General features: G+C 48.4%; 1 protein-coding gene across 2 annotated transcripts in view; it reads left to right on the top strand.

Moving 5' to 3' along the window:
* The window catches only part of DHX36 (DEAH-box helicase 36), a 92,639-nt gene that overhangs the window by 42,194 nt on the left and 37,958 nt on the right, over positions 1 to 12,487 (top strand). For both annotated transcript variants that reach the window (XM_044291038.1, XM_044291037.1), the window contains one exon: positions 832 to 918. In XM_044291038.1, coding sequence (XP_044146973.1) covers positions 832 to 918 — 87 coding nt within the window. The remainder of the gene's footprint in view (positions 1 to 831; positions 919 to 12,487) is intronic.

Genomic DNA, 12,487 nt, shown 5'->3' with positions numbered 1-12,487 from the left:
TACATAAAGTTCAAGTCCACTGGCATATTGTCCTATCAGAAGTTAGACTGTGCACCATACAGAACATATTGTATTGCACCAGGCAACCATGTAAACCAGTATAGCATACATGTGTATGGAGATGTTAAATGGTGACACATGATATACCCAAATCTGACCATTTGTAGTTAATCACGTAGGTAGGACCTCAACCCCCTATGGAATATCCTAAAAACAATTACTATGCAAAACACTGATGTGGACCATACACCGACCCTAATCTATATTTCAATAAAGATGAAATGATGGGAGATGCTGCCATCGCTGATTTATTTATTTATTTTTTGACGTATTTTCTGGCTGATTGGATCCGCGGCTGGTGCGGGGCTGCTGCATCTTCCTGTAAGAAGTCCGGACCATTGAGTGCTATTCCTGCACACTTGATTCTACTATCCTCAGGATAGGTCATCAGTATCAGATCGGTGGATAGGTCATTAATAAAAATATCTTGGAAACCCCCTTTTAATAAAATCAAATTACCCTTTTATAGTTTTGTAATCACTTGTACGTGATTGCAGCGCATTTCCTAGAAGCAAAGATTGATTCTCCATTTCCTTTCAGTCCTCTCTGTGGGTGAAGCTGAGTGAGATCCACCATTGGCTGTTGCCATAGATGTCGCCCATCTTTCCACAAAGCCTGAAGAGTTTTCTTTTCCCAGTCCACTCTTACGTTGCCTATGTGCCATTACTAGTTCTTGAATTCTTGAACACACATCACATTTTGTAACTGATATTCAAACTTTGAGCTTGATTCTTGTATATGTATTATATGTGTTTTTCCTTTTTCTAAAAGGGAAAGGATAAATTGGCAGATGCGAAAAGAAGGGAGATGTCACAGAATACTAAAAGTGACCATTTGACTATCCTGAATGCATTCCGGGTGAGTGTGTTTGTTAGAAAGAACCTCCAGCATTATGCAGCATTTACCAACAGGCACAACTTCATCTTTTGTCTCTTTTGCCCACTTTGTCAGTCTGGGCTGCACACAGCTCACATAACGGCTTTGGAGGATCACAGGCATCATAATGCTTGCCCTCTAAGGGTATGTTAACACAATGGATCCAAATTCTGACCTGTTCACACAGCAGAAATCTGTCTGATACTGGATTTGTGCCGTGGACTTGGGAAAAATAATTCTCTGTGACATGTGAATAGGGTTGGAGGAGCCACAGTCACATGCAGAGATTTGACGCAGATTTCAGCACAGAATCTGAAACTTGTGAATATTCCCCAATCGTATGAGCACTTGGTATGTTTTTTTTCACATGAATTCTGATGTGGATTCGCCAGAGTACTCAATGTCCTGTGGATTGCAGTGGGAACACCTGCCGTAGTCCATACAATGCTGATTTAAAATCTGTACTGCATAAAGAAATAGAACACACACGTCAGTTCATGCTGCACATTCCACGTGGTCCATTTAAATGGGGCCAAGTCGTATGCAGCTCCGCAGCTTACCAGACTGCAATTCTGTAGCAGAAATCCGAGGGTAAGTCTTCTGCAGATTCTGTTGGGGAGCAGTAAAGCGCGGGATATTTATACAAACAGCAGCACATATAAACCAATTTAAAAACCAAGAAATTGCATGTATCGCTCAAGAATTAACAAATCTTGAAAATAAAAATAAACAAAAACTAAACCAAATTGATTCCAAAAACATAAAAAAAAACTCAGGCTAGAACTACAACAGACTCTTACCAATCAATATAGAAAAATATTACAAAAATATAAAATGAATTTTTATGCCAATAATAATAAACCTGGAAAATTCCTTGCAAGACGAGCTAAAACCAAAGAGGCAAACAAAGGATAGCTTACCTACTAACGAAAAACAATTAAAAAAAATTATTAATCCACAACAGATAGTCGAAAAATTTAAAGAATATTACTCCTCTCTATACAACTTTGAAATATTACTCAACGAACAATTTCCTATATTACCAATTTTCTCAAATCTATCAATTTACCAAAAATAAACTCTAATCAACTCCATTCTATCAACAGATCATTTAACAAAACAGAAATCCTACATGCTTTAAAACATTTAAAATTGGACAAATCTCCAGGACCAGACAGCCTCACCAATAGATACTACAAAATATTTGTAGAAGAACACCTATTTTAGAAATAATATTTCTCGCTCGTATCATTGGGAGACACAGGACCGTGGGTATAGTTCGCTGCTGCCACTAGGAGGTGACACTAGGCTGAAAAGACTTAGCTCCTCCCCTGCAGGCTATACCCCATCCAGCCTGGAGCGAGCATGTCAGTTTTTAGTTTAGTGTCGTAGGAGGCAGACCTCCCTGCTTATGCAGGGCGACTTACTTTATTATTTTTTTTTTCTCTCAAAATCAAGGAAATCACATTGTATGATTTTTAAAGAATGTATTTGTCTTGCACTGCTGAACATAAGTATTTGAACGCCTGAGAAAATCAGTGTTAATATTTGGTACAGAAGCCTTTGTTTGCAATTACAGAGGTCAAACGTTTCCTGTAGTTCTTGACCAGGTTTGCACACACTGCAACAGGGATTTTGGCCCATTCCTCCACACAGATCTCCTCTAGATCTGTCAGGTTTCGGGGCTGTCGCTGAGCAACACAGAGTTTCAGCTCCCTCCAAAGATGTTCTATTGGATTTAGGTCTGGAGACTGGCTAGGCCACTCCAGAACCTTAATATGCTTCTTACGGAGCCACTCCATGGCTATCCTGGCTGTGTGCTTCGGGTCGTTGTCATGTTGGAAGACCCAGCCACGACCCATCTTCAATGCTCTGACTGAAGGAAGGAGGTTGTTGCTCAAAATCTCACTATAAATGGCCACATTCATCCTCTCCTTAATTTAGTATGAAGTTTAGACCACCCCCCCCTGCACCCCTGCATGAGTTGATGGCGGCGGGTGGTGCAGGGGGGGTGTCGCAGGCGGTGGGGGGCGTTGCGGGAGGCGGGCGGTGCGGCAGGCGGGATCGCGATCCCCCGCCCGCCTCCTATTGCGTAATCGTTGGTGTACAGTGGGTATACCAGGGTGCCAGCACATTGCTGGCACCCTGGTATAAACGGCTGACATCGTTGATGCGATGTCAGCCGTTTAACCCTTTCCATACAGCGGTCCGTACGGACCGCTGTATGGAAAAGGTTAACAGTAAGAGGGAGCTCCCTCCCTCTCCCATCGGGGGGCTGCTGTGCCTTTGCAGCCCCCCGATGGAGAGGGAGAGAGCCCCCAGAGAGCCCCCCGAAGCCCCGTCCTCACCCTTCCCCGTCTGCGAAGTTCTGACCATAACTGAGCAGACGGGGAAGGTTCCCATGGCAACAGGACGCCTGCTCAGGCGTCCTGCTGTCCATGGTGCTGAACAGATCTGTGCTGAAAGCATAGATCTGTTCAGTGTAAGTAAAATACAGTGCAGTACCCTATATAGAGTACAGTACTGTATTTTACAGACATCAGACCCACTGGATCTTCAAGAACCAAGTGGGTCTGGGTCAAAAAATAAAAAGAATAAGTGAAAAAAGTTAAGATAAAAAAAAAAAACATTTATCACTGAATAAAAATTAAAAAAATAAAATAAACTACACATATTAGGTATCGCCGCGTCCGTAACGACCTGATCTATAAAACGGCCATGTTACTTTCCCCGCACAGTGAACGCCATAAAAATAAAAAAATAAAAACTATGAGAAAATTGAAATTTTGCCCACCTTACTTCCCAAAAAAGGTAATAAAAGTGATCAAAAAAGTCGCATGTACGCCAAAATAGTACCAATCAAACCGTCATCTCATCCCGCAAAAAATGAGACCCTACTCAAGATAATCGCCCAAAAACTAAAAAAAAAATATGGCTCTTAGACTATGGAAACACTAAAACATCATTTTTTTTGTTTCAAAAATAAAATCATTGTGTAAAACCTACATAAATAAAAATAAAGTATACATATTAGGTATTGCCGCGTCCGTATCGACCGGCTCTATATAAATATCACATGACCTAACCCCTCAGATGACCACCGTAAAACAAAAAAAAAAAACGGTGTAAAAAAAGCTATTTTTTGCCATCTTACGTCACAAAAAGTGTAATAGCAAGCGATCAAAAAGTCATATGCACCCCAAAATAGTGCCAATCAAACTGTCATCTCATCCCGCAAAAAATTAGACCCTACTCAAGATAATCGCCCAAAAACTGAAAAAACTATGGCTCTCAGACTATGGAGACACTAAACAATTTTTTGGTTTTAAAAATGAAGTTATTGTATAAAACTTACATAAATAAAAAAAAATTGTATACATATTCGGTATCGCCGCGTCCGTGACAACCTGCTCTATAAAATTACCACGTGATCTAACCTGTCAGATGAATGTTGTAAATAACAAAAAAAAAAAAGTGCCAAAAAAGCTATTTCTCGCCCAATTCCTTGGGGGACACAGGAACTCTTGGGTATAGCTTATCTCCATAGGAGGCGTGACACTAAGTAAAAGACTGTTAAGCCCCTCCTCCAGCAGCTATACCCTCAGCCTGGAGAGAGAGACTTCCAGTTTTTTGCTTAGTGTCAAGGAGGCAAGACACTCTCTGCACTGCAGAGTTGTCTTGTGAAGATTTATAGTTTTTAATTTTTTTGATTTTACTTTTTTTTTCACTTGGATTTTTCCACAGGGACAACAGAGTCGCAGTAGACTTCTCTGTTTTCCCGGGGTTGAGCTGCACCAGGGCCGGTTATCCGCCCTGCTGCCTCCCCCACAGAAGAAAAGGAGGACCAGGGCAGCTCATGCTCCCCTGTATCCCGCCAGCACTGGGTCGCCCACCTGCAAGCCCCTCTCCAGCTACTGTCACTCTGTGCCAGTGGCTGAAGGGGCGTCCCAGCTGGATGGACTAGAGGGTGAAGACGTCGCAGGTGAGGTGGCTAGTGCAGCCATTCCGCTCCCCCCCCTCCCTCCCTCCCTCCCTCCCTCCCCTCTCCGGAGGGTTCGGTGCTCCTCTCTGACTCCCCTTTACTGATGGCCTCGTTGCAGGCGCGATTCGGCGGCTGGGAGCGGCGCGGCGGCGATGACTCATGGGGGAGACTTGTTTGAGGGCGGCCGGGTATGCGACCGCTGTGCCGTTGCATGGCAGGACGCCGACACCCGGTCCTCCTCTTTGGGCTCCTACCTTGCTTCCGCTGCGGCGGGGGCCATTGGGGAGTCCTGTGATGGTGGAGCGCGGGATTTGAATCGCGCGCGATAATGTTTTCGGTGGGGGGCGGAGTTTCGGACCGGCCAGCGCTGGCTTGGTCTTCATTCAGAGGCCGGACGACTTTCTTCCCGCGCCTCTTTAGTCCCGCCCACTCTCGTGCCTGCGTGCTTCTGGGAGCTCACTGCAGGACGGACCATTGCTCTGATTGCACACCGCCGTTCTTCTGCTGCTGCCGCTGCCGTTCAGCTTCCTTCTGTGACCTGGTAGGACTGTTGACCCTTCCTCACTGTAGCCTCCTGGCCTGGACTCGGGTTTTTTTCTTTGCTCCTACCAACATGTCTGACCCCTTAGTGCCGGTGGGACCTTGGTATCATACCTGCACCGCATGTAAGGCGCCCTTTCCTCAAGGGCAGTCTGACCCGCATTGCTCTCTTTGCAAAGACCCATCGCAGGGTCCGCCATCTGTTGTGTCACCCCCTGGCCTCTTGGATCCCCCTGACTGGGCTAGATCCCTCTCCCAGGCTGTGGTTAGTCTCACTAGCGTTGTGGGCCGACTTGCAGATGTGTTGCCCTTGTCGCAGCCGGATGATTCCCCTGCTGGGCCCTCCGGGTCCGCTGTCCTGGCCGACCCGTCTGAGTCTCTCTCTGCAGGCGATTCCTCTAGAGCCCGCCAATCCCAGAAGCGGCCTAGGGCGGATCACCGGTCATCCTCGGATGCTTCGGTATCCCCCCCAAGGGTGCGTTCTCAGTCGGGCCCTTCCTCCTTGCAGGATTTGCCCTCTGAAGGGGAGCTGGTTGATTCAGATTGGGATATGGATTCGGCGCTGCCTTCAAAGCTGGCTTCCGCTGTGGGCCACCTTATAAACAGTATCCGTGATACCTTTAAAATTCGCGATGTTCCTCCTGATCCTGAGAAAACCAGTGTTTCCTTTTTTCGCCAGAAGCAGGCTTCGGCGGTTTTTCTCCTCCATGCTGACTTTTCGTCAGTGGTTTCTAAGGCCTGGGCCCGTCCTGATGCACGGTTTACCCCGCCAAAAAAGTTAGATGTTTGTTATCGTTTCCGGCGGATTGCATCACAAACTGGGCGTCTCCTCCCAAGGTCGACCCCCCTGTGGCCCGTTTGGCCAAGAGCACGGCTATTCCCGTCGCAGATGGTTCTTCCTTACAATCCACTGAAGATCGCCGTGTAGAGGCCCTTACAAAGGGTATCTTTTCGGCCTCCGGATCCGCGCTTCGGCCAGTCTTTGCTTCCGCTTGCGGGTAAAGCGGTTTCAGAATGGGCATCTCAGCTGGATCTGGAGCTTGAATCTGACGTCCCTATTCAAGACCTCCGTGCCCTGACTCAACTTATCGTTCAGGCTGGAAAATTTGTATGTGAAGCATCCCTGGATGCAGGGGCTCTTATTGCCCGTTCGTCTGCTCTGGCCGTGTCGGCTAGGAGAGAGCTTTGGTTAAAGGTTTGGTCGGCGGACGCCGCGTCAAAGCGGTCTCTTACTAGCCTTCCTTTCTCTGGTGCTCGTTTGTTCGGAACCCGTTTGGATGAAATCATCTCGGAAGCCACGGGGGGGAAGAGTACTCATCTTCCCCAATCCAAAGCTAGGAGCTCCACTCGTGGTCGTCCCACCTTCTCCCGTTTCAGGTCTTCTCGTAGGGCTTCCGCTCCTCGCTCCGCTTCTGGTCCGTCCACTAACCCTGTCCAGGACAGGCGTAAGAAACCCTTTTTTCGGACCCAGCCCTCCTGGCGCAAATCTCAACCTGCTCGCGCTCCCGCGACCAAGCAGCCCCCCGCCTGAAGGTGCGCCCCCACCCACCCGGGTGGGGGGACGTCTCCTCCTGTTCAGGGACTTCTGGCAGGCGCACGTCTCCGACGCCTGGGCTCTCGAGGTTGTGTCTTCCGGATACAAACTCGAGCTTGCGTCCCTTCCCCCAGTTCGGTTCTTTCGCTCTCGGGTTCCCCGGGATTCCCGAGGGGCGGCCGATTTCTTTGCTGCCGTTCAGACTCTTCTAGACAAAGGGGTCATCATCCCGGTTCCTATGGGGGACAGGTTCAAGGGATTCTATTCGAACCTTTTTGTGGTCCCCAAGAAGGAGGGTTCGGTGCGACCCATTCTGGATCTGAAACGGCTGAACCGCTTCCTTCGTCTTCAGCGGTTCCGGATGGAGTCTCTCAGGTCGGTGGTGGCCTCTCTGGAACAGGGGGAGTTCCTGGCCTCCATCGACATCCAGGACGCCTACCTTCACATTCCAATCGCACGGTGTCATCAGTGCTTTCTGCGTTTTGCAGTGGGGTCCGAACACTACCAGTTCGTTGCCCTTCCCTTCGGGCTGGCGACGGCCCCTCGTGTTTTCACGAAGATCCTGGCCCCGGTCCTCGCCTTACTTCGTTCCAGGGGAGTTTTTCTGCTTCCATATCTGGACGATCTCCTGATCAAGGCGCCTTCTCTGTCACTGACTTCAGCCAGCGTGGATCTCTCGCTGCAGACCTTGCGCCAGTTTGGTTGGGTTATCAACCTACCCAAATCCTCTCTTGTTCCTTCCCGGCAATTGGTCTTTCTGGGGATGCTGCTGGATACCGATTCAGCGGTGGTTCGTCTTCCGTTGGAGAAGCGCCTGCTCCTCCATCGGTCGGTTCGGAGCCTTCTGTCCCACCGCCGTCCTTCTTTCCGGTTCAGCATGCGGGTCCTGGGTCAGATGGTGTCCTGCTTCGAGGTGATTCCTTACGCGCAGTACCACTCCCGCACCTTTCAGACGGCCATTCTGTCCGCTTGGGACAAGTCCCAGGAGAGTCTGGATCGGCATTTTCCCCTTTCCCCCCAGGTTCGTTCCTCTCTCCTCTGGTGGCTGCGGACCCCTCTTCAGGGGAAGTCTTTCCTGCCAATGTCTTGGCTGGTGATTACCACCGATGCCAGTCTGCGGGGTTGGGGGGGAGTGTTTCCTCCCCGGTCCGTCCAGGGCACTTGGTCTCCGTCGGAGTCCAGACTGCCGATCAATGTTCTGGAGCTGAGAGCCATTCTTTTCTCGCTCCGACACTGGACTTCGTTGCTGCAGGGTCGCCCTGTTCGGGTCCAGTCGGACAATGCCACGGCTGTGGCGTACATAAATCACCAGGGGGGCACTCGCAGCGCGGCGGCGATGAGGGAGGTGTCTCTGATCCTTCGCTGGGCGGAGGTTCATGTTCCGGCCCTTTCGGCCATTTACATTCCGGGGGTGGACAATTGGGCGGCGGATTTCCTCAGTCGGACGACGATCGACCCGGGGGAGTGGTCTCTGCACCCCGACGTCTTCGAGTCTCTTTGTCTCCGTTGGGGTCGTCCGGACGTGGATCTCATGGCCTCCAGATTCAACTACAAACTTCCCATCTACGTGGCCAGGGCCAAAGATCCGGACGCTTACGGCGCGGACGCGCTCGTCCTCCCCTGGACGGAGTTTTCGCTCCTCTACGTGTTTCCGCCCCTGCCTCTTCTTCCGCGGGTCCTTCGGAAGATTGCGGCGGAGGTCACGCCAGCAATCCTAATCGCCCCGGACTGGCCGCGTCGTCCGTGGTACGCCGACCTTATGTTGCTTCTGGCAGACGCTCCCTTGCCTCTGCCTCTCAGAGAAGACCTCCTCTCTCAGGGGCCGATCTTCCACCAGCATTTAGGGTCGCTACGTTTGACGGCGTGGCTATTGAAACCGCGGTCCTGACGCGGCGGGGGTTTTCGGCTGACGTGGTCCGTACCATGATTCGTGCACGAAAACCGGCCTCGGCCAGGATTTATTATCGTACCTGGCGGGCCTATTTGGCTTTCTGTGAGGCCTTGGGGACTCCCCCTCTGAGGTTTTCCCTTCCTACGGTTTTGTCCTTTTTGCAATCTGGTCTGGTTCTGGGCTTGGGTCTCAGTACCCTGAAGGGTCAGATTTCGGCTCTTTCGGTCCTTTTTCAGCGTCCGCTGGCTCCGCTCGGTCCGGTTAAGACCTTTCTTCAGGGGGTTGCTCACTGTGCTCCCCCCTATCGCCCTCCTGTTCCTGCTTGGGATCTCAACATTGTGTTGGCGGCTCTCCAATCTTCCCCTTTCGAGCCTCTGCGCAGGGTTTCCCCTCGCTTGTTGTCTTGCAAAGTTTTCTTTCTCGTCGCTATCACGTCTCTTCGGCGTGTGTCTGAGTTGGCGGCTCTTTCTTGCGTGGAGCCCTTCTTGGTTTTTCACCAGGACAAGGTGGTTCTCCGTCCTGTTCCGGAATTTCTTCCGAAGGTGGTGTCCGCCTTTCACCTGAATGAGGATATTGTCCTTCCTTCTCTGTGTCCGGCCCCGTCGCATCCCCGGGAGCGGGAGCTTCACCGTCTGGATGTTGTTCGGGCTCTCAGGATCTACCTGGATGTGACCAGACCCTTTCGGCGTACGGATTCTCTGTTTGTGATTCCGGAGGGTCCGCGCAGGGGGCTGGCGGCGTCTAAGGTGGTTGTTGCCCGCTTTCTCAAGATGGCTATCGTTGAGGCTTACCGTGCTCGGGGCAGGGATCCGCCCTTTGGTGTTACCGCTCATTCTACCAGAGCGGTCGGGGCTTCCTGGGCTCAGCGTAATCGTGCCTCGGCTGAACAACTGTGCAAGGCGGCCACCTGGTCTTCTTTGCACACGTTCACCAAGTTTTACAGGGTGAACACTTATGCCTCGGCGGATGCTGCTTTGGGCCGCTTGGTTTTGCAGGCGGCGGTGCCTTAATGTTTACGGTGCCTGGTTCGCTTTTGATTGTGGTCCCTCCCTGTTTGTGGACTGCTTTTGAACGTCCCAAGAGTTCCTGTGTCCCCCAAGGAATTGGGCGAGAAAACGAGATTTTTGTATAACTTACCAGTAAAATCTCTTTCTCGCTCTTCCTTGGGGGACACAGCGCCCGCCCATTGTTTTTTTGTTGGCCTTCGGGTGTTTTTTTCTGGCTTGTTGGTATTGGTTTGGTTACTCCTTGCCTTTGTCTTGCACTACTTGGGCACATAACTGGAAGTCTCTCTCTCCAGGCTGAGGGTATAGCTGCTGGAGGAGGGGCTTAACAGTCTTTTACTTAGTGTCACGCCTCCTATGGAGATAAGCTATACCCAAGAGTTCCTGTGTCCCCCAAGGAAGAGCGAGAAAGAGATTTTACTGGTAAGTTATACAAAAATCTCGTTTTCTTGTTACCTTGCCGCACAAAAAGTGTAATATAGAGCAACCAAAAATCATATCTACCCTGAACTAGTACCAACAATACTGCCATCCTATCCCGTACTTTCTAAAATGGGGTCACTTTTTTGGAGTTTCTACTCTAGGGGTGCATCAGGGGGGCTTCAAATGGGACATGGTGTCAAAAAACCAGTCCAGCAAAACCTGCCTTCCAAAAACCATGTGGCATTCCTTTCCTTCTGCGCCCTGCCGTTTGCCCGTACAGCGGTCTACAACCACATATGAGGTGTTTCTGTAAACTACAGAATCAGGGCCATAAATAATGAGTTTTGTTTGGCTGTTAACCCTTGCTTTGTAACTGGAAAAAAAATATAAAAATGGAAAATCTGCCAAAAAAGTGAAATTTTGAAATTGTATCTCTATTTTCCATTAAATCTTGTGCAACACCTAAAGGGTTAACAAAGTTTGTAAAATCAGTTTTGAATACCTTGAGGGGTGTAGTTTCTTAGATGGGGTCACTTTTATGGAGTTTCTACTCTAGGGGTGCATCAGGGGGCTTCAAATGGGACATGGTGTCAAAAAAAACTGTCCAGCAAAATCTGGCTTCCAAAAACCAAACGGCGCACCTTTCCCTCTACGCCCCGCTGTGTGGCCGTACAGTAGTTTACGGCCACATATGGGGTGTTTCTGTAAACGGCAGAATCAGGGCAATAAAGATACAGTCTTGTTTGGCTGTTAACCCTTGCTTTGTTAGTGGAAAAAATGGGTTAAAATTGAAAATTAGGCAAAAAAATGAAATTCTCAAATTTCATCCCCATTTGCCAATAACTCTTGTGCAACACCTAAAGGGTTAACGAAGTTTGTAAAATCAGTTTTGAATACCTTGAGGGGTGTAGTTTCTTAGATGGGGTCACTTTTATGGAGTTTCTACTCTAGGGGTGCATCAGGGGGCTTCAAATGGGACATGGTGTCAAAAAAACTGTCCAGCAAAATCTGGCTTCCAAAAACCAAACGGCGCACCTTTCCCTCTACGCCCCGCTGTGTGGCCGTACAGTAGTTTACGGCCACATATGGGGTGTTTCTGTAAACGGCAGAGTCAGGGCAATAAAGATACAGTCTTGTTTGGCTGTTAACCCTTGCTTTGTTAGTGGAAAAAATGGGTTAAAATGGAAAATTAGGCAAAAAAATGAAATTCTCAAATTTCATCCCCATTTGCCAATAACTCTTGTGCAACACCTAAAGGGTTAACGGAGTTTGTAAAATCAGTTTTGAATACCTTGAGGGGTGTAGTTTATAGAATGGGGTCATTTTTGGGCGGTTTCTATTATGTAAGCCTCGCAAAGTGACTTCAGAGCTGTAGTGGTCCCTAAAAATTGGGTTTTTGTAAATTTCTGAAAAATTTCAAGATTTGCTTCTAAACTTCTAAGCCTTGTAACATCCCCAAAAAATAAAATATCATTCCCAAAATAATTCAAACATGAAGTAGACATATGGGGAATGTTAAGTCATCACATTTTTTGGGGGTATTACTATGTATTACAGAAGTAGAGAAACTGAAACTTTGAAATTTGCTAATTTTTCCAAATTTTTGGTAAATTAGGTATTTTATTATGCAAAAAAATTAATTTTTTTGACTTTATTTTACCAGTGTCATGAAGTACAATATGTGACGAAAAAACAATCTCAGAATGGCCTGTATAAGTAAAAGCGTTTTAAAGTTATCAGCACTTAAAGTGACACTGGTCAGATTTGCAAAAAATGGCCTGGTCCTTAAGGTGAAAATGAGCCTGGTCCTTAAGGGGTTAAAAAAAAAACTAACGACCCAAGGGTCCATGGCTAAACTCCTTCTCCCTAAGACCGATAATGCTGACACCTGCACTTTCAGTGTACTTTTTGCCAACCCGAGGGACAACCCTCTCTGTAAAAAATCTAACAATTGAACCACCGAAAATTCTAACGGCCAAGAAACCCTTTCTACGCCTATATAGGACAGGAACTTTCTCCCGACTTGCGCATAGATAACGTTCGTCACCTCTTTCCTTCTTTTCATTTGAGTGGAAATGACCTCCTTTGAGAATCCCTGACTGGCTAAAAATGACCTTTGAAATTCCACGCCGAAAGGTGTAGAGACTCTACTTCCGGGTGGAACACTGCCCCCTGCG

This window comes from Bufo gargarizans, chromosome 4 (genome assembly GCF_014858855.1).
Source record: "Bufo gargarizans isolate SCDJY-AF-19 chromosome 4, ASM1485885v1, whole genome shotgun sequence".
In the NCBI taxonomy this organism is placed as follows: Eukaryota; Metazoa; Chordata; class Amphibia; order Anura; family Bufonidae; genus Bufo; species Bufo gargarizans.
The sequence above is the reverse complement of the archived record's forward strand: the minus strand, read 5'-3'. Positions and strand labels throughout refer to the sequence as shown.